This window comes from Ammospiza caudacuta, chromosome 9 (assembly GCF_027887145.1).
Source record: "Ammospiza caudacuta isolate bAmmCau1 chromosome 9, bAmmCau1.pri, whole genome shotgun sequence".
Lineage (NCBI taxonomy): Eukaryota > Metazoa > Chordata > Aves > Passeriformes > Passerellidae > Ammospiza > Ammospiza caudacuta.
In genome coordinates, this window is record NC_080601.1 from 25,990,627 (window position 1) to 26,012,470 (window position 21,844).

General features: G+C 55.2%; 1 protein-coding gene across 1 annotated transcript; it reads right to left on the minus strand.

The window, feature by feature from the left end:
• Positions 1-1,069: 1,069 nt before the first annotated feature.
• On the minus strand, positions 1,070-8,801 carry TLX1 (T cell leukemia homeobox 1). The gene is made up of 3 exons (XM_058810692.1): positions 7,769-8,801; positions 5,925-6,126; positions 1,070-2,637 (listed from the first exon to the last, which is right to left on the minus strand). The coding sequence occupies exons 1-3, from the start codon at positions 8,235-8,237 to the stop codon at positions 2,415-2,417; spliced, it is 894 nt and encodes a 297-aa protein (XP_058666675.1). The 5' UTR covers positions 8,238-8,801; the 3' UTR covers positions 1,070-2,414.
• Between the last annotated feature and the right edge of the window lie 13,043 nt (positions 8,802-21,844).

The following is a 21,844-nucleotide window of genomic DNA, read 5'->3' on the forward strand; positions in this document are numbered from 1 at the left end:
GTATTATTTTATTTTAGCATTCTTCTGGCAGTGATAATCTTTTAAAGATATTTCCAAAAATGCATGTTCTCCAAGTTCCATATTTTCCCATTTTTTTTCCTTCTTTCCTTTTTCTGGCTTATTTTCTCTCCATTGCTGCAGATGTTTCTCTGTGTTCTCATACACATTGGACTGCAGAATGGGAAAATCCTGCAGCATCACAAATTCTCAGCCCAGTCCTAGAGTAGCAGATTTTGGATGCAGCAGGCTATTCATATTCTCCCTTAACAAACTCCCCAGCAACGCTGCGCCCAGAGGAGCCAGCCTCGAGGAGCACTGTCGCCCACCAGGTATCAGAGCTTGGGGTGTGTTGTTGCAGGTGTCCCACAGGCAGCCTGGACCCCAGGGCCACGTCAGGGGGTCCCTGCCGCTGCTCGTGGCTGCCTGCCCTTTTCAGCTCCAACATCCTTTGCTCAGTAACTCCCCGTGCTGGAAGGAAGCAGCAGGCTGAAGCCAGCCACGGGGCTGGGAGTCTCCCCCAAGGAAGCTGATGAGAGTTTTCCCACCCGTTTGATTTTCCTCTGAGAAGGGCTTGCCAGGCTGGGGACAATGTCCTGCAGCAAGGCTGAGTACAAATGGAAAACAGTGTCCCCACAATAATCCCCTGTAAGATTGTCTCTAAAATGTACTCTTGCACATTTCTTTCTATTCAAATTCCCCTTTTTGTATTCAGTTTCAGACACAGATATCTGTAGATCTGCCTCAGCCCAGGTGAGACCTCATTCCAAGGTCTTATTCTATAAATTATTTCACATGAGTTTAAGGCTAAGCCCCTGCACAGTCCCTGCCACCCCCAGCAAGCCCCCCAGAAAGGCTTCGATTAAAGCAAGCGCTAAATGCACTGCTGGGTTGAAGCCTGGAAATGTTTATAGGACCAGGGATTAAAACACAGCATATTACATCTGGAGCTTCTAAAGCCAAGTGGACCTGAGCAAAGTCAAATGGAAATGCTAACTCTATTTTTATTTAAAAAAAAAATAGCACAGGCTTCAGCAGTAGTTCTGATACGCTGTCTCCTCTTGGGGAACTAATAGACAGGGAACAGCAAGGCTTTGAATGATTTATTCAGTACCCTGGAGATTTTTTATTTTCTTTTTCATTTCCACATAAATTACACAAGCACTTTATAAAATGAATACACATAAAACACCTTGTAAGTGCATAACTTAAAAAAAAACAAAACAACAAAAAAAAGCAAACAAATGAATGCCTTTAAAAATCTCACTGAAAATAGGTTTTCTGGTTGCTTGTTTGTACTAACTGCTTAAATTGGCAGTGCTGTTTTAGATTATAAGTAACTGAAAAATATATATTGTTTATATATATATATAGCTATATATTCCTGGCATTTGCTAGAAGTGCTTTGTTTAATTTTGTCTCATTCTCTTGGTACAATTAAAAGAATAACTAAGTTAAACAGCTGAGAGTGAAATCAATTTTTTGTTGTCAGGAACTGCCTTCTAACTGGAAAATGATAAAATAAAACATTGGACAACATTTTGCAAATTATATGGAAATATTCCATGGAAAGAAACTGCATTACCCCCACAAACTGCCACCCAGATCTTCTCATTATTAAAATACTCGCTGATGGGCACAGAGTCCGTGGCAGCCAGGGACTGTTTGGGCTCTTCATACAATTGAGATATCATATTTACCATCCTCAGGAGTCTGTCAGATCCTTCTCTTGTTCCCCCCTTGCAAGAAAAAATTAATGAAAAAGGGGAGGAGAGACAGCGAGGTGAGATCTGAAGGGTTCCCATCTGGCACAAGCAGAAATTGCTGCTGTTTTCTCCATTTGTTGCATCCCCGAATGTCTCTGGTGCGGACAACTCAAGAAGGCTCACAGTAGAGACAGTGCTTCCCAGACAGCCTTCTCTTTCTCTTTCAAGCCAACAGTTCAAAGCATATATCTATATATATCTCTATATAGATATACATATATATATGGTTATACATAGACTCTGCACTGCCGCCAGTAGAATCCTAAGGAAGTTTTCCTCTCCCCCAGCTGGATGATCACCAGCGGCTGTGTCTGTCAGGGCTGGGCTTTTGTCTGACAGCATGTCAGCAAGTTCAGGGTCGACACTGGAGACTTTCAGGAGAACAAAAGGATTGGGGGGAGGTGAGACAGCATTGCTGCTCCAGCAACTCCATGGCTAGGGAGAGTTTTTGGGGTGACTTTCCTTCTTTTTGTTCCTTGTGGAGGGCTTCCCCAGCTGGAGACATAGGATGCTTGTGGCCAGAGGATTAGGGGGTTTCAGCCCTCCTTGGGGAGAAACAGAGTTGCTACATGTCCCACCAAGGATGCCTCGTGTCCCCCTGGGGACAGCCCCGCCAGTCCAAGGTGTAGGTGCCACCAGTGGGTGCCAGACCTATTCACAAGCAGAGGCGACAGTAGTGACACTGGTGATCTTGGTGGAGTCATCAGACCAAGGCTGGAGATTCTGAAGGGCGAAGAGAGAGGAGTTGTGGACACAGATGGGGTCGGCTTGGATGGGCTGGTTGATGGTTTTTTGGAAGGCTTCCTGCTGCAGCTGCATGAGGATGCGGTTTGCTTGCTGCCGCTCAGCCTCCCGCTCCTCTGCTGTCTGCCTCCTAGGAGAGAGGGAGCCATTAGGGGGGCGTGGGGAAGCCAGGGAAGGGTGTCCCCAGAGAGATTAACTTGTGCTGGGTGCTCATGACGTGGGAGGGCAGGAGTAGGAAAAGACGGTGCCTTGCCATGGCATGGTCCCACATCCCCTACAAAAATGGCCAGTAAATCCCATAAACTGGGATTTAAATCCCAGTAAATCCCATAGACCGGGTCTGTCTGTTTTACTGGCCTCTGCAAAAACAGTGCTCTGATCAAGGAGAATTTGGAACAGCCCACAGCTCTGGATTACTTTCTGCCCACAGGAAAATAAAACAAGCAGGGACAAAACACCCTAAGTGTCGCTGAACAGCATTGCAAAAGTTGTGATCCCCTGAAACCATGCTCTGGTCTAACAGCAAGAGCCGAGCATGCAAAGCCCCAGGAAGAAGCATGAAGCAGGGTGGGGTGAGGCAGTGACTGGCAGTGCCACACAGCTGAGAGGTGGGTAATGTCTCTCTGGACATCCCATTTCAGCATCCAGGTTTGCTGCCTTGTCTGCCATGCTGTGGTGACCAGCTGTTGAGAGCTTGGATAAAGGCAAAAACATTTCCATAGCAGGCAGCAAAATTTCAGCTAAACACTAGAAACACATTTTTTAGCAGTAACAAAAATCAAAGCACAGAATATACTATCTGGAAAGGGTGAATGACAGTGCTTTTCAGAACAGTTTGGACGTGTGTCTGCCTGGTATGATACCAGCAGAGGTGATCCCCAAGGAGTGGGTGCTAGGGGGTCAGAGGAGGCTCTTTCCAGGGTTGGTTGGGCCCTGGCCCTGGGCTGCCCAGGAGCAGAGAATGGGATAGGTAGAAATAGCCTGAATCCTCTTGTATCCACAATGGAAATGCCAGTCCTGCTTGCTTGGATGGCAGATCAGTCTAAAGTCTGCAGCTTGCACTCACCCCTACTTCAGCTGGCACCTCTATTGATGCTGCTGGGAAAACCTGGGAGCAACTCACAGTGCTGGTCCTAGGATGACTTCCAAAGCATCCCCTCCCTCCCTCACATCCTCAGGCTCAGCTGACATCCTCTCAGCAGCTTCAGTGGACCAGTGACACAGGAAATGGCAGCTTTTTAATTTAGCAGCTCGGGGGGGATGTGAGATGTCTCATCCCCTTTGGCCATGAGAATTGGAAGTGGCAGCTCTGATCTCCACAGTGGTATCTCAGAGCACAGGGCAGGGGTCCCTGGCTCCCAGTGGGGAAGCAGGCTGGCACCTGGATGCCAGCAATGGGCCTCTGAGCATCCGAGCCTCCAGACACGTGGCCAGGGTTCCCTCCTGGGAGCAGGTATTTCAGGGCTCAGTCCCTGTTCTAATCACTGTGTCAACATCTCACATCAGACATCCCGGGAAGAGTGGGCTCAGAGCTGCACCTGCCTGGGGAGCAGCTCAGTCTCTGCCTCAATGAATATTTAATGACTCCCTGAACAACGAGGAGATGCTCCAGGAGGAGGGAGGGAGCCCCAAGTCCAGGGTGATCAGGAGTACCATGGCTGTGAGCACCTTGCTCCCAAGGGTTTCCCTGTTGCAAGCAGCTGGTCTAGTCATGGATTCACATCAGAATGGGATTTCCAGGTTCATACCTGCCTGGAAAGAGCTGTGTCTAAAGCAAGAACCCAAATCTGAGGAGGGGATCACACAGCCACCTCCCTGCAACGGAGACAACCAGGCAAGGGGCAGGGGCAAGACCCTTCCCCCAATCTGCATTCAAGCAGTTTAACTGCTCAGAGAGCTTATAGCAACTCTATTTTCTTGGACACTTGAACTGCCTCATTCAGGCTGAGCCTGCAGCAGCTCTTTCCAGCTCCCAGTGCCCCAGGAACCACTCAGAGCCCACTGCCCAGTGCAGGGCCCTGAGGCATGAAGCTGGGTGTGCTATCAGCCAGGGGCACCCACATCTCCATCTCAGCAGGCACAGATGCATACAAGAAGAACTTACATGCCTGTGTCCCTCTGGCTCAGGCCAGAGATTCTCCCATGTCTAATATTACAGCTGAGTTCTGGCTGTAGCCTGTCCCTTAGGCAGAAGCAGGATTTTGTTTCTCTTTACCCAACTATTTTTTGTAAAACACGTGAATAGGTTTGTATCCTCTGCACCTCTGCCAAAAGAGGCTGAATTTAGCCAACAGACGCAAAGAGTATTGACAGATGGATTTGCCTCACTTCCTTAGGAAACCTGGTTAGAAGACAGCTGACCCCATTTTGCAGGCCACAGCAGGACTGTTCTTCCTCCAGGATTCTTTTTCTGGCCAACAGAGATCACTCCAGCTAGAGACTTCTTAACAGTTGGGGAATTGCACTACCATAGGTTCTCTAGGGAAGAACTAGAAGAAGAACACTGGGGTTGAGGATTCACACCCCCTCTTGGTTTCAAATTCCTTGACCGCCATTTCTTACCCAACCTCAGCATACTCAGGCAATCACCGTCCTGTTAACCTTTGAGAAGACTCTGGGGAAGTCCTTTCCCCACATTGTGAAGAAGCTGCCTGCCAGCCCTCCAGCACCCAGCAGCTCAGCAGCCAGCCCATGGCAGGAGATGTTGTCAGGACTTGGGTGTCTCCCTCGGGAATATCCCGGGAACATGCAGCTTGGGAGGGGCAGGGTCACTGCGACGGAGCCCTGGAGGCTCCGTGTGAGCCCAGCCTTCTCTTCCTCTCCGGCTTTACCGGCACGCCCGGCAGCAGAACAAAAAGAAAGCGTTTGGGCAAGGAGGCGCCGCGAACCCCGCGGGGACGAAAATCTCCGCGCTGTGCAAAGCGCGGTACCCGGACAGCCCCGGGCCGGGGGCTGCCACTCGCTGCTGCCGCGGACAGAGGCGGGGGAGCCCCTGCACCCTCTGGTGCCCCTGACTGCACCCACTGCACACGTGTGTGCTCACACAGGCTCATCCCCGTGGCATACCCGCGCACGTTTTTGCACGCAGACCCGGTGTGCCCACACGGCCCGCAGCACCCCGCACTCGCCGGGCTGTGCTGTGCACTCACACCCCTGTGCACGCTCACACACACTTCGCACTGACCGTGCAGTTACACTCGCTTGCACACACGCCCGCAGGTGTGCACACACCACATGCACACACACACACCGCTGTGCATGCACACTCACGTGTACACACACAGTCACATTCACACACACACACACGGGGCTTGCACGCCTCTGCGCTGCCATCAGGGCTCCCGGCAGAGCTGCTGGCAGCAAGGTCTGTGCCCCCGGACTGCCCCACCCCGGTCCACCGAGACCCCGGTCCCTCACCTCCACTTGGTGCGCCGGTTTTGGAACCAGGTCTTCACCTGGGCGTCCGTCATCTTGAGGGCCTTGGCCAGGGCAGCGCGCTCGGCCGAGGCCAGGTATTTCTGCCGGTGGAAGCGCTTCTCCAGCTCGCAAATCTGCAGCCGGGTGAAGGAGGTGCGCGGCTTCTTCTTCTTGGGGGGCGTGCGGTTCTGGTAGGGGTGACCTATACGGCGTGTTACAGTGAAGGGTGAGAGGGCCACTGGGGGGGACACGGGAGGAGGGGGGATGAGAGGCAAAGAAGCAAGCAGCGACACATCAGCAGAGGGGCTCCGGCTCCCGGCCGCTGGGCTGGGGACCACCCCCCACCGCTCCGAAGCCGCGGCTTCCCCGCCTGCACCCGCGCACGAGCTGCAGGAACTCGGCGGCGGCGGCCCCGCGGACCGGGAAGGCCCGGCCGCCTTTCCTGGGCGCTGCGGGCACCCGCCGGGCACCGCTCGGCTCCGGCGGAGGGGAAGGTGGCCGCTTGCCCGGCCAAGCGCCCGCCGGGGAACGGGGGCTCAGCAGCGGCAGCCGGTCCTGGCGCCGGGCCGGGCTCCGCGCCCCGTGCCAAGCGGGTTCGGGATAATTTCGTTCAGGCGCGGAGGTAACCCCATCGTCCCCGGCCCCAGTGCCTCGTACAGAAAAGTACAGTCCCGGACTGGAAACTGGAGTTGAAATTTGTTGTTCTGTTTGTTTGTTCCTTTTTTTGTTTTGTTTTAAATATATATGGTTTTGATTGGATTTGTTGATTTGATTTTTTTTTTCCCAACCCCACCAAAAAAAAAAAAAAAAAGAAATTAGTGAAAAGTGACATTGTGTCTAAGCCAAGAACAAATTGAGTGAAATTCAGTCAGGTGCTTGCCAAGGCAACAGGGCGTTCGTCCACCCGCGGCCGTGCCCGAGCCCAGCGCCTTCGGGTCGAAATTAAACGGGAACTTTCAAAAATCGGGCCTCGGTTTCCGCCCTCGGAAAGCCGCGCTGATTTTTCCCCGTTGTAATTTCGTTCCTTTTGTTCGTTTGTTTGCGTCTTTTTTATTTATTTCTTTTCGTTCGAGTTTTTGCTTTGTTAGTGCCGAAAGACGAGCCCAGCTGCACCTGGAAACCGTGGCGAGGCCGAGAAGAGGCTCTAGCCCGAGCCCCGCTCTGCTCGGGCCTGCAAAAGGTCCCTTTTGGTGGGGAAAAAGGCTGAGCCGAAACCCGCAACCGGGGAAAGCCAGCCCGGTTAAGGAAGGCAACGGGACGGCCTTCCCGGGCAGGCCAGGGCCGGGGCCGCGGGTCTGCCTTCCCGCCGGCCGGGCCGTGCTTCCCAAACAACTCTCGGTTTTGAAGGAAAGTTTCCCCGGGTCTGGCTCGGGCGGCAGGGATTGGGCAGCCGTGCCCGGGGCTCGCGGGAGGTCGTGTACGGAGTTTATCATCCCTTTTCCTCTTTGCCCGCCTTTGCCGACCCGTATCGCGGGGAAAAAAAAAAATGTAAAATCCTACACCAAACTAATAAATAAATAAATTAAAAGGAACTAAAACAACAACAACATAAACCCCCACATATACAAACAATCAGACCAACCAAAATATCAAAACAAACAAACAAAAGGAAACACAACTCATTTAGGGGGGAGTGGATACGCCTCATTTCCCACCCCGTCTTGCTTTTGGCCTCCTTCTGGACCAGCTTCCCAGGACCATCCCGGCTGCTTTCTCCACCCGGCCGGAGAGATCCCCGGCTGGATCCGTGTGGACACCGGTTGTCGCGCCGAGGCCGGGCGGCGGGGGACGAAGCGGGGCGGCGGGAGCAGAGAGAGAAAGGGGGTCCCGGTGGCGCAACTCACCTGTGAACCTGTCTTTTGTGTACCGCCTGTTGCTCTCCATCCAGGGGAAGGTGAGCCCCGTGAGGCTGTTCATGCCGTTCACCGCCGGCACGGCGGCGGAGAGGGGCTGGTGGACTCCGCCGGCCACGGGGCGATGGGCCGGGACGCGGATCACGCCGCCGGCCGAGCTCAAGGTGTTGCCGTTCATGCTCACCGCCATGTTCACGTTGTAGGAGCCGGGCAGGCCGCCCATGCTGCAGGAGGTGCCGGTGTAGGCGCCGGCCGCGCCGCCGCTCGCCCCGTAGCCACCCGTGACCGTGTTATAGGCGCTGCCCACGATGCAGCCCAGCCCGTAGTCCGCCGAGTCCTGCAGCCGCGGGTGCGACACCATGCAGCTGCCCGGCTCCGACGTGTTGAGGATCTGGTCGATGCCGAAGCTGATGGGCTCGGCTTGCCCTTGGTGCAGGTGGTGAGCCCCGAGGTGCTCCATGCCGCCGCTCGGGCACCGGGGCCGGACCTCCGCCCCGGGCAGGGCAGCGCAGCCCCGCACCGCCCCGAAACCGGCAACGGGGCCGCACAGAGCCCAGGAACGCCGGCTACGCGCTCAGTCCCATAGCACGACGGCAGAGCACCCCAAGAAACGCCAGCAGAGCCACGCAAGGCCGGGACACGGCAGCCACACGCTCAGCACGAAGACACAGCAGCACAGCCATGCGCAGCCCAGGTACAAGAGTGAAACAGCCCCGCAGCCCGGGACGCCACAGCCGTGCCCAGCGCGGCTCAGGACACAGACACTGGAGACACAACCGCGCCACGCACACCCGACAGCTTCCAGGAGCGGAGACCGACACCCCAGCCACGCACACCGGCCCCGCTCCGACGAGACCCAGCACCCCCAGGTACCAAGACACGCCAGGAGCCTCTCACCCAGGACAGACAGACGTACGCACGGACACACACACACACAGGGGTGCCCCGGGGACCCCTTGCCGCGGCGGGCGGTGGGGAGCCGGGAGCCCCGCGGAGCGGAGCGCGGCGGATTGTGAGTGCGATCGCCCGCCGCCCCGCTTGCCCATCAATCACCCTACCCAGGGCCTACTGCTGCAGGCCCTCACTCTCCATTGGTTGGATGCTGAGAGCAGCCCAGTGAATGACAGCAGAGAAGAGCACACAAGAGGAGTTTCTTCTTCCCCAGCCCCCTCTTGCACACCCCCCCTCAAAAAAAAAAAAAAAAAAAAAAAAAAAAAAAAAAAAAAAGGAAAAAAAATCACCGCCCTTCTCGGCCTTATAAAGTGAGCGCTGGGTGAGTGCAAGGCACTGGGGGTGAAATAGTGGCTGATACCGGGCGGCAGAGCGGGGTCGTTTGGTCCCGGAGTTTGTGGCTGCGGACTGCTGGGAAGGGGGATCTTGGCTGCCAGGCCCCGCAGGAGAATCAAGCCCAGGCTGCGATCCCCAAGGGCTGCCGCTGATCCCGAGCGAGGGCTGAAGCCGGAGGATCCCCTTCTGGTGGGGTCCCAGACCGGCCGTGCCCCTTTGTTCCGGAAGGGTGCTCTGAATTTCAAAAGTCAGCGCCTTCCAAAAAGCCGCGGAGGAGACGGCTCTCCCACCACCAGACCCCAGAGCAGGGAAGGGGGGACGTTGAGAAGGGCACCCACAAGTGCCCGGACCCATGGAAGGGGTGGGATGGGAGGAGACGAGGGGCTCCTGGAGCGCACTTTCCCCGGAGAGCCGGGGCGGGGCTCATTTCCCCGATGAGGACGATGGCAGGCCCCAGCTGCGCCCCGCTGACAGGGCACCCACGGCCTGCTGTCCCTACCGCCTGCTGCCGCCGTCCCCTCCCGCTCCTGCCCGCGGGGAGATGAGTGTTTCCGTTAAAAAAAATACAAAATTATTTTTAAAGTTTAAAACAACGTGAAACTGAAAGCCGCTATTGCAATTTCTGTAAAACGCTGCGGCCCTGGCCCGTCGGTGGCTGCTCTGCACAGCCGGGCCGGGGGCAGGGCCGCCGATGGGACCGGGCACTGCAGCTCCCTTGTATCCGGCCTCCCGCTGCTGCCGACGGCGCTGCCCAGTGCGACCCAGCGCTCCCGGCCGCGGCAGCAGGGATCTGCCCGGGAGTTTGTGCTCTGCCCGCCTCATCCTCCCCGCTACGGGCTGGGACCGGCCCTCCAGGCCCGCTCCTCCCTGGCTGGGGCCAAGGCTGCCATTCACGTCTTCAGCGTGCCCGTGGTTTAGTGCCCACAAGAGACCGTGGGGACCCCACAGGACAGCCTGCTCTGGGGCATCCCCCACACAAAACAAACGCCACTGGCATGGAAAGTCATGCCTGTGCACTCAGGTACACCTCAACACTCATCACCAGCTACATCATCCCATCCTCATCCTCACACCCCCAATGTTGCACACTCATGAGCTCACAAACACCCATGCTCACAGTCCCACACATTTTCTTGCACACACACCTACATTTGTGCAGTTATTCAAACACCCCACGCACTCACAGACAGTTACAACCCCCTGCACACACGAGTTCTGACACACGTTCCCATTCACGCCTTCACAGCTGTTTGTATTCACACCCACAGTCACTCCCACAACAGGCAGTAACACACCCCAGTTCCCGTGCATTCGGACACCCCCAGACTCTCACACACTGACACATCAATGCTTGTGGGTTCCTGCCACCCTCACCCAAGCCACAGCCCCGCTGTGATACCCAGGACCCGTCGCTGTCACCACAGCCGCCACCACAGCCCCTCACGGGAAGGCTGTGGAGACAGTGGGCGGCAGCAGCAACCACGGGCGCCCCTCGGCCCCGTGCCCGGCCGGTGGTGCCCAGCAGCCTGCCCCCGCCACCACCCAGCCCTGCCTGCCCGCTGGGGTCGGATTTCCCCCCTCCCAGTACCTACCTCAGTTCTTGACTTCTGAACTCTTCAGGGAACTCGCTGGCGCCAGCTCCATCAACCAAAGTCCTTGTGGTTAGGAGGAGCTGGGAGAGGAGGGAGGGAGCGACGGCTGGGGCCAGCCGGGGCCGGGGGGCTGCCCTCGGGCAGGGGCCCTTCTTGTCCCACAGGACTGCAGCTGCCTTTGCCCTTCCTCAGGATATGCCTGAGCTTCTTCTCCTGCCCCTTGTCACACAGGAGATGTGGGGCAGTCTGCTTACCTGCCCTGAGCATGTCAGGTTGTCTCCACAAGGAAGCAATAAAAATGCCATGCCAGTCCTGCACAGTGCCACAAAGTCCCCTGCCAGTGAGCTCTGACACCCTGAGGGAGGCAGATCTGCTGCCAAGTCCTGAGACCCAGGAGATGCCTCTCTCCAGTAAATAACACAGCTGCCTGGTGCCACTTGCACATCCCAAAGGCCCCAGCTGATGCCAGGAAAAGCCTTGGCCTCCCCTGTGCCAGGGATCCTCCAGGCTGAGCAGATGCTGAAGGCCCAGAGGGACTGGCCTCCAGAAATCAGAAGGTCACCACCAGTGATCCAGTCTGGTTGGTGAGGGTCACAGCCCCCAGGCGCTGAGCCCAAGGTAGAGGCTTTGGGGCAGTAAAACTTGTCAGGAGACAGATTACAGGTAAGTCTGAATTCCTTCTGGCCAGCACCCAGGGAGGACAAAGGAGAAGAGCAGGCGGGACTAGGTCCTGACAGGGATTCAAAATTTCTGGAAATCAATGGGAATTATTGACGAGTTTGGGGATGATGCAGAGCCCTAGGATTTATTCCCTGCACAAGCCAGACTTCACTTGCATCCTTGAGAAAGCCATACAGCTCCTGGCACTGGAAGTTTGGACACTGCACATCTAAGCTCCAAGACAACACCCAGTTGAGATGTTCCAGTTCAAATTGCTCCTGGCCCCAGTTTCCCCTTAGGCTTTCCAGGGCTGTGGCTTGAGCAGTACTGTAGAGCACAAGGCTCTGGAAATGTCCTGTCAATTGATATAGGGGTTTTGCCTCCCTAATTCTGAGGCTAAAGAGGCAGTGCTGCAAGCTCACACACTGAGATATGTCAGGGTCAGTCTTGGTGCTTTCAGGTTCCCATCCCAACGGGAGAGCCTACAAGGACCAGCACCCACTTGGAGATGAATCCAGTGAGCCTACAAATGGATCCCTGGGGTGGGAGCCCGAGGCACCCCCGCCCAGCTGCCTCTGCCTGGATGTGCATTCAGCATGCTTCTATTTGCTGAGGGCTGGATTTGTCACACTTTGCTAGGACTCTAAATGCCAGGCCCTGCAAAAAATAATTCAGATATCACACTCTAGGCAGAGCCCAGGGAGACAGACATTCCCCGATGATTCCCCAAAGTGCTGCTTTAGTTCTTAGTTCTCCTGCACAGAGAAATCCTGTTTTGTGGGAAACACCAACAAGGTGGGTCAGACCTCCTTAGAGGCAGACAAAAGCCTCCAATGCAGGAGCTGACACGTGCACTAAGTTACTGCAAAATTCATACATTAAGGAAGCCCAGTGTCCTTGGCCTCCACTTCTCCAGAGCATCTCACCTCCTTCAGGTATCCACAGCCACTAAACATATTCCTGCAAGCCTTGAAACTTTTGTCCCCCTTCACCTACCCCAAACAGCTGCTGGGACAATTTAATTTCTAAAATGGTGTTTTAATCCTGCCCCAGATGAGGGTTGGGGGCCCAGTTTATCCATGCTAGGAAATAACAATGAAGATGAGGGTTCTTCCTAAGGCATAAGGCTCTCCCTCCCCACGAAGTGCCCAGGGATCCTTTCTCAGGTTCTCTCATTGATCGTGTGCATCTGCCTCCTGCTAGCGGAGAGGAGCAGCCCTGCCAGGGCCTGACCTCCACCCTCCACTCCCCTTTTCTCCGGCTTTGCTGGCTTGCCGGGGCTCCTCTTGGCCCCTGAGCTCCTTTGCAGCTCGGGGCTCCCGGGAGTTTGGCATCGCAAGCTGCCTCTCTGCCTCGCAGCTGCTGGCCGGGACACCGCTGCGAAATACAAGCCCTCCTGAGGGGACCGGGGATAAAAGTGACGTGTCTGGGACCTTGGCAAGATCCCAGCAAAGCCCATCGGGCTCGGTCCGAAAACTGCATTTCGAGCAGTGCTTTCCAGAACCTGTAATACCCTCTATATCGCTGAAAGGAGAGTGAGCAGCCCGGCCGCGGGCAGGTGTGTGGCGAGAGACACCCCTCAGCAGAAGGGTGCCCCCCGACTCCATCCCTGCCTTGCTTTCTTGCTCCGGGGCACCCCAGCTCGGGTATTATCCAGCTTTCGGCGCGTCCATCACCGCCCGCAGCCCTTTCTCTCTCCCGCCGCGGCCCCCGTGACATCCATTGCGGCGGAGGCGCCGGTGCGGGCTCGGGCAGCGCACGGGGGCTGGCGGGAGAGCTCCGGGACCGAGACTGTCCCATCGGGGTTCCCTCGCCTCTCCCTGGAGCGGAAGGCGCGGTGTCCGCTGCCGTCGGGGCTCTGTCCCTCAGCACTGCCCCCGCACTAAGTTGTACCGCAGGTGTCGCGACAGAAGCCGATAGCGAAGCAGGACGGCTCCCGCACCGACCGGCCGGGTTCCCGCAGGGCCGTGGGCATCCCAACGGGAAATCTAGTTTTCCGCAGCTCCCACCGAGCCCGAGCCCGCACGGACGGCGGCGCCTTTTCCCGGGCTCACGGTCCGCAGGAAGGGCGGCCTGCGCTTCCTGAGCGTTAAAAGCAATTAACACCATTTGGGGAATTTTTAATTGCTCTATAAAGCACGCTGTAAATAATTACTCCCAGCTCTGTTGATCCCCCGAATACGCACTGACAGTTGTAATTTATGGCTTTGGAAACGTGGTCCCGTGCATTCAGCATAACTCCTTATTACAGTAATGACTTAGCGCCGCTGCACTTAATGAGTACAAAGTGCCCGGCGCAGCGGGAGCCGCAGCATCGCACGAACTTCGCCCGCAACGATATTTCTCCCCTTTATGGTTACAAACGACCGAGGGGCTGCGAGTTAACACGGCGGGGAAGGAGCGGCGGGGCCGGCTCCCCGCACAGTCAACGGCATCTCCAGAGGCAGCAGTTATCTACCAAAAATAAGTACTCAGAGCAGTCCGCAAACTGCTCCTTCACCCTCCTGTAGCCCCTGGCTTCTTGGAGAGAACGGGTTCAGCAGGGGATGTGCAGGGTCACGACTCATCGCGCCTGCGGGCGCAAGCAGAAGGGACCCGCACCGTCCCTCTGCCTCCCGCCTCTCGCTGCCCTGGCACTGACCAGCTCCACGCAACAGGCCGGGGTCTCTCGTCCTTGCGGATCCTCCCCAGACGGGGGTAATGGAAATGGGGTGGTGGCCGGTGGGACCCGCCGTGCCCGGCGGCGCCCCATGAATATTCAGTGCCGCCGGTTGCCGGAGGAGCATCTGCCAATAAATTATTGGTCCTGCGGCACCAGCCCCTCTCCCCACCGTGCAGAAATGCGTGTAATCCCATTAGCCCCGTCCCCTTGGCCACCCGCCCCGCACCAGCCCCTCCGTAATGAACGGTGTCTGGCCGCCACCCCTGAGGGCATGGACGGCAGTGGGGGACACCGGGGGCTCTGCCCCGTTATTAACTCACAGTTTAATTACACTCTCGGCGGCAGCAAGGGAGCAGATACGGGCTGGTCACACGCATCCCTCCGCCGCCTCTCCCTGGGTCTCCCCCATTCCGAGGAACTCTGACCCGGCGACAGCCAGGCCCTTCGCGACACGGGGGATGGCAATGGGGACACGGCCCGGTCCTGCGGTTGCCCCTCACCCCCGGGGGCTGCTCACCGCCCCCGGCCCCGGCTGCCGGCAGCTGCCCTGTTTGCTCGCCCGCCGGGGAAGCGGCGGCCTCTTTGTCTCCCCCCGCCCCGAGCCTTAGGCCTTTTCCCCATCAGACAAAGTCCTGTTTTGCCAACAGATTTGTGTCTCTCCCCTCCCCGCGCCCCCCATTCTAAAAGCCGCCCTCGGGGGCAGGGGCGCAGGCAGCTCCCAACGCCGGGCGGGCGGGAAGCGGCCCGCCCTGCCGGCTCCGCTAACAGAGCAGCTTTCACTAATGAATGAGAAGATCCGATAATACTGGTCTTAATTATTGCAAACATTGTTACGGGCTTAGCTCTAAAAACCTCCAAACCTTCCTCGGTAAATCCTCGCGTTTGTTTGTTTATTTCCTCCCTCTTTTCCCCTCCCCGAGGTCAATTAGTACGCAAAAAGCAAATACAAATTATGATAGAACCAATGGGTAAACTTAAATCTAATTTGCTGCTGTTTGCATTAGCCCTTGGAGAGGAGGGCCGGGCAGGGGGCTGCCCCGTTCCCGCAGGCAGCTCAGTACAGGTGGGTGGCTGCGGGGCGAGTCCTTGCCCTGCCCGCGAGTCCCTTCTGTCCCCGAAGTCAAGAGACTCCGGTGGGTTCAGGCGCTTTTCCTTATTTACACTCGTCTTTTTACAAGTGATTCGTATATGGGCTGAAATATCTAGTCTGTAAATAAATAGAAAATATTATTGTACCTAAGGAAAGTACCGACAAACTCCAACACCATCAATTATGATTTATAGTTATTTTTGACCTAAGAATTTTTTCTTGACATGTACATAGTGTATGTAATCGAAGTTAACATTTGTGAAGTTTTTATAGCTTTTATTTTATGACATTTTGAAACGTGATTTTTGGAATTAACAGTTGACAGAGGAAAGTCTCCTAGCAAAGGACTACCCTGCTCACCATTTAACTAATTTTTGCACCCGTACTCATTGCTGACGTTTAAGAACAAATTCAAATTCTGTCAGGGCACTTAAAAACTTGCCGCAGCGCTTGTCATTTGCAGCGCGGGTATTAGCCGCGGCACAAAATCGGGGAAGTGATCTAGAAATAGGAAATCATGGGGGTTTCCGAACCCCAAGTCTCCCCTCGTGGCACCACCTGCTCCCAGCGGGTAAAACGCTGAGCGAGTTCCGTCCCGAGAGCGATGCCCGGGGATAGGGAGCGCCAAGGATTATCTCTATTTAAACACGTTTGGCCACTGACGCAAAGAGTCATCTGCACACTTGTGAATTTAATCAATTATTTCCAGTTTTCACTTTCGTATTAAGTGTATTTCTCCCCTGTAATTCGTTGAATTAACCAGTGCTACAGCCTCTCGAATCACCAAGTGACCACGGGGAGAAGTCAGAGCCGACTCCAGCCCAGAGGTTTTGCGGATGTTTCTGACTGCCCAAGCGGAATGCCGAAAATCAGCTTAGAGAGAGCCCGACAGAAAACAAACATTAAACACGGTGTGTAAACATAAATCGGGAAGGAGAGTCGGTGACACCAGTTTCCCAGTTCCGTGCTCATCACCGACGGCTTTGAATTGCCAGTGCCGACAGGACCGGGGCTTGCAGAAGCTCGCTGTTATGTGTTATTGCTCCCTCCACGACTTTCGGAGCGGGAGCTCCCGGGACCTCAGAAGAGCCCACCGTGCCTCGCTGGCCGGTCAAGGTCACCCACGGACAGCGGGGTACCAAGGGAGGTGGGTTTTTGTAGGTGGGGAAATGAGATGTGATTTCTGGAGACAAATACTTCAGTGCTCCGATGGAATGGAGCTACCCAAGGCATTCTGTAATCTTCCAAGACAGCTTTCTCCTTTCCCTAAAGCATGCCCTGTGAAACAGGGACAACTTCCAGCAGTTCATCCTCTGCTGCAAATTTTCCCCAAATCTGCAATGGCGGGAGCCGAGGCTTCAGAGATGGACGGGAAAGAGCCCACACAGATCTGAGCTCCCAGAGTCGAGATGCTGTACCCCGGGCAAAGCTCGTCTCCTCAGATCCTGCTCTCAGACTGTGGGGTCCGACACAGAGATTTGGGGCTGTTTGTGGGGATTTCTGTCCTAGGAGAAATCCTGATCCATCTTCCCGTTCAGAGGGGAGCATCCTCCGAGCCGAGCCTCGAGCGCAGTCTCACTGAAAAGCCTCACAGGACCAACCAGAAATAAGAGCTAAGGCAAGGCAGCGAGTGAGCTCGCAGCAGGGTTTGCAGAGATGCTGGGGGAGCTCTGGGGTCCGACACAGCCTGGTGCAAACCCCGCATCCATTCCCCAGCCTCGCTGAGCTCCAGGAGCAGCTCAGGGCAAAGCTGGAGTTCTGACAGGGCACTGAACCTGCTGCAAAGAAAACGGCAGCTCTGACATCCCCTTCATCCTCCCAGCAGATCTTTTCCCCTTTTTCCCAGGATTTTTACTGCTCATAGGAGATGAGTCAAGACATTTCCTTCTCCCCTTTCATAAATATTGCATCTCCCAAATGCAATTACCAAGGGCGAAGCAACACAAGTGTTTGCTAAATAAGATTATGTGATAATGTATTTTATGCCTGTTCTGTGACACCAGACAATCCCCCTATTAATAACAGCTCAATGAGATGTGGAAGTTCTTAACAGGGTGCTTTGGGGGATTTTTTTTTTTTTTTTTTTTAACCATGGGAAAGGCAAGCACAGTACCACAGCATCAGTTGTGTGGGAGGAAGAGCAATTCCGGGCATCAATGAAAATAGGAAGTGGAGCTGAAAGCAGCCCAGTTGTTCTGTAAATAACACATAGACTGGTTAGGGGTCCTGCTAACAGGGTGTAAATCTCCCACAGACTCTCATCATGTAACAGGCCTAGAGAGGTTTGTGCACATTGCCACGGTCCTGTGAATGAATTAGTGCCTGACCAGGAGTATTTGGGGACCCTGTAGGTTTATCAGAAGTTCTCTGTGCCAGCCCATGTGTCTCAAACTATTAATAACAGAGCTCACCTCTCCCTGAGACAAGACAACTGCAAGAAAAGCAATAACAAATCCACCCCTTGGTTCAACTGGCATAACTCAGTCAAAATATCCCAGTCAAAACTCTCTTCTGGTGATCTCCAGCACTCACCTTTATCTGCTTGTTTTTCCTTTTCTGCAGTGGCCATGCCCATCTACCAGCTCCTATTGACCCATCCATCCCTTATGGTCTTCTGCCTCTCTCATATGACTCTCTGTGTGTCCCTTTGCATATGGCCAAAAGTGACTGGGGATGCTGGCTGCCCACCCTGAGACACTGAGCTGTGACCCCTGTTTAGGAAACCCTTTGAAACCTCTGCACTGCAAAGCCCAAGCTCTCTCAGTGGTCCCTGGCCCCAGCACCCACAGGTTAACACAGAACCACCCAGCAGCCCAGGGTGCCTTTGCAGGACGCTGGGGACACACAGCACATGGCCTGTGCCGAGCTGCCCTGGGGCATCACGCTGCAATGTGGGCACCCCCAGGCACCCAAGCCAGGGATTTCCCTGCAGACCTTTCCTGCTTCATCCTTGAACTGACACAGAGACCCCCCCAAGAGTCGCTGGCCAGAGCTTGGTCCTCCGGGTGGCAGGGCCATCATCCCCGTGTTGATGCAGACAGCGTGACACATGAGTCCTTTGCCTTCTTTGATGCTTCCAGGGTAAATTCCTCCAGAGTCTGCAAGGTTTGGGCTCTCTATTTCACATTAGCACTAGTTTGTATCTGCCCTCTGGCCCCTGGGGTGGAAGGTCAATCCTTTATTTACTTAGTCCCTCACTTAGTTCATCTGCAGCCCTCTCAGTGCCTTGCATAATAGGCACAAAATGGGCTGCTAAGCTGCTCCCTGGCCGTGAGCCTGCACTCCTCAGCTCCTGTGCCCTGGAGAAGTGTGTATCACCTTCTCTGCGTAGAAGATACACACTTTGCCACACAGCAAAGCAGGCTGGGCAGGCAGCAGCTCTTTCCTACACAAGGGCGAGATCTGATTCAGCACAGGATGAAATGAGGGGCACACACTTCCAAGCTCTGACATGCCTAGGCTGAAAGTCATGAATGGCACAGGAAAATTATATCCTTGGCATCACACCTGTCCTGGCAGTTCCTGCATGGTGGTGTCTCTAGAGCTGATCTTTGCTGCCTTAGAATAGCACTGTCCCTGGGCACTGCAGTGTCCTGGTGCCATTGCCCTCTTGGGGTGACTCAGGTCCTGTCCTGAGCCCATCAGATGCTGCTGCACCTGCGAGAGCTTCATCAGGCAAAGCCGGGGTCCTGTGCTGAGCTGGGGAATGTGCCAGCCCCAGGCTCCCAGCCCAGCACAAGCAGCCATCTCCCTGGGCCAGCACCCTCTCTGCTGTTAGAGCAGGCCCAGGACAAGAGAGCCTGGTGGATCCCAGCCATGTCCTGGACCCCCAGGGTGGCTAATGGACTCAGAGACAGAAAATTCCCCAGAAGCAGAGAGGTACAGATCAGGAGGCCAGCTACAGCTCCCCAGCTGCAGCTGGCCACAATCCCAGTAGCTTTCAAACCTTGTCTGCCTGCCTGAGCCCAGAGAGTGGCATTTTCCCAGTCCTGTCCCACCTGGGGACAGCCACCACTGAGCATCTCCCCCCTTGTTTGGGATGTTGCAGCTCACTGTGGTGCAGCTGAGCCTGACCTCAGCTTCCTGCTGTCTGCAAGGAACATCAAACCAAAGTAATCAATAGTAGCAAACAAGCTGCATGAATACCTAAATGGTTATCAAATCATTACTATTGAATATCAGTCATACTGAAAGGGTAAATCAAAGTATTTCTAAAGCCCACCCACAGTTGTGCTGGGTTTAGGCTAGAGGAAGCAGATGAGAGAGTTTGACTCTCTCAGAGGAGACCAGATCTCAGCACAGGAGCTGGAACACAGCCTTGGCTCCCACTCTCTCCAGCTGCAAGGGACCCATGGTGCTGGTACAGGAGTGGAGGGGGGGGTGGAGTGGAGGGGTTTTCCAAGGTTCAGCAAAAGCAGAGACAAAAGGAGTTTCCTTGAGGGCTCCAGGCACTGGGAGGGAAGTGTGCCCTTTGCCTGGGTGCACCAGGCTGGGTGTTTATTCAGGTCCTGCAGAACAATGCTGCCGCCGGAAAAACAACCTCCCCCCTGCCCTAGGCCGGGCTGGAGGGACTGTGTGTGTCCCCTGAGCTTGTCCCCTGGGTGGGTGAGCACTGCCTTGGCTCACGGCCATGCTGATCATGTTTGTCACCACAGGAGCCTTTTTCTTTTTTTAAATCTTTGTGTTTCCGTGCTCTCCCAGTGCTTTGGATGACAGGAAGTGGAGCTTCTTGGAGAGCAGGTTGGGGATTTGGGGAGTTTCAGGCTGGGAGGGAACACAAACTCATCTGTCCTGACCTCCCACTGCAGCCCTGTGCCACAGCATCCTCTGGCTGCAGGAGTGCTGGCTATAACCTGTCACAGGCTGCACCAGAGTTCCTCTGGAGCAGGGATGTTGCCCCTGACAACAACTGAGACCCTGCTCTTGGGATCCCAGCAAGCCCCAGAGCTGGATGTGGTGACAGGAGGGGAAGGAAGAGTGACCACAACCAGCGCTGTGGTCTGTGCTTCAGCCAGTCCAGACTTCCAGAGGGCAGAGGCTTCCCACACACCTGCAGCCCAGGGATGGTGGGGTCTCAAGGCAGCACTAAGCTAAGCTCTAACATCCCCTGCACAGCCACATTTGCCAGAAGAAATCAGCCAGATGGGAGCAGTGCCCCTGCTGAGGGTTACTGAGCCAAGGCTGAGCCATGCCCAGCATTGAGCAGGGCTAAAATTTCTCATATCATTTTTTATCAGCTGGAGGAGGCTGCAAAGCAGTGATGTGCCTCTGGACTGAGTGCTCCTGGTGTTCCCTGAGTGAGATGTGTTCCCACTTTGATTGCATTACAGGATGTGACAAGCTGATCCCTGCCAGGAAATTAATGAGCCCCAAACGCCTTGCTCATCCATCACCACCCCAATCAGCTGCTTAGCACACTGCCCACCCCGGCCTCACAGCCAGCACTGCTGGTCACTGAGACCCTGGAAACCTCTTCCCAAGGACCCAAGGTTGCTGCCAGGCTGGCAAAGGGCCCAGGCCACCATCAGGCCGGCACATCCCAACTCTTCTCACACCCCAGCAATGGCTGTGGTGCTGACACATCCCTCCAGGCTGTTCTGTCTGACCACTGCCTGTTTTCCCTGCCCATTGCCCATAGGAACCCCTGAGGCCACCGTGGCCCTCAGTACCAAGGCCATGGGAAAATGCCCTGAATACCAGCAAACACAAACCTCATATCTAGCAATGATTGGAGCAGGTTAACACAGAGCTGAAAATAAGAACAGAAAACTTGATGGGCTGGAGAAGTGTCTCTTCACTGAATCAGACCAGCAAATTGGTGAAAAATTCAAAGGAAAATGAATGGAAGTGGTTTCTCATATAACCATTTATATGATGAGTGGGGAGAGTGTTGTCCCAGGGCTTCATTTCACAGAGAAAAGGCACAAAAGGGCACTGCAAAACTCCAGCAAGTGGCATGTTCTAAAAATCCATTATAAAAGGGGCTGGAAAGTCAAATGGATGAAGGCACTTCCAGCTCCTGGAGTTCCCCAGGGTCTGGTCCCTGCACAATGCTGTACCAAAACTGGAATTTAACATGCTCAAAGCGTTGCAGGAGTTTTCGTGGGGCTCTGGTGCACCATGGTGCATTTGCTCACACTTGCAGCCTGCCAGGAGGATCCTCTGGAGCTGCTGCTGGGTTTGGGGCAGTGGTGCTGGATGCCTGGTGCTTAGCAGCACGGCAGTGGTGAGACGACAGCTCCCTGGGCTCGTGCCAGGTGCGCAGGAATCCTGCCTGGCACGGCAGCATCCTGCCCACGTGCCCTGCCCCTGCACAGCTGCTGCTGGAACTGGGCAGATGAGGCTGTCCGGGTCCCCAGAGAAGATGGCCTGGGGGAGAGGTCCCTGCTGAGGAGCCCCAGTGCCTGGGGATGGCCCTGGGGAAGAGGATCAGGCTGGGAGCCACCTCTCTCCTGCAGACTGGGGTGCAGGGCAGCCCTGAGAGCCCAAACCCTGCCCAGCAGGTGCAAGGAATGAAGCAGTTTGCGCAGCAGGTGAGGCCAAGAAAGGCCCTGTGGGTCTTCACAGTCTGAGGGTGCCCAAAATGTCCTTTTGTGCCACCCCAGCATGTGCACAGTCGCAGCAGGAGGCAGAAGATCAGGGCCTAAGGACGGGTGTGTCTGCAAATGCTTTCTGAGCTGCTTCTGTCCCTGAAAAATGATATTCCATTAAATTAGCTTTGAAATAGCATGTGAAATTCCCATGTTGTGTTTGTGCTTCACTTTGTCTCCATTGGA

Excerpts from the sequence above, each read along its gene's own strand:
- TLX1 (XM_058810692.1), bottom strand. The coding sequence starts at position 8,237 with ATGGAGCACCTCGGGGCTCACCACCTGCACCAAGGGCAAGCCGAGCCC. Across the intron at positions 6,127-7,768 it reads CACAAAAGACAGGTTCACAG|GTCACCCCTACCAGAACCGC; the intron begins GTGAGTTGCGCC and ends CACGCCGTATAG. Across the intron at positions 2,638-5,924 it reads AACCGGCGCACCAAGTGGAG|GAGGCAGACAGCAGAGGAGC; the intron begins GTGAGGGACCGG and ends CCTCTCTCCTAG.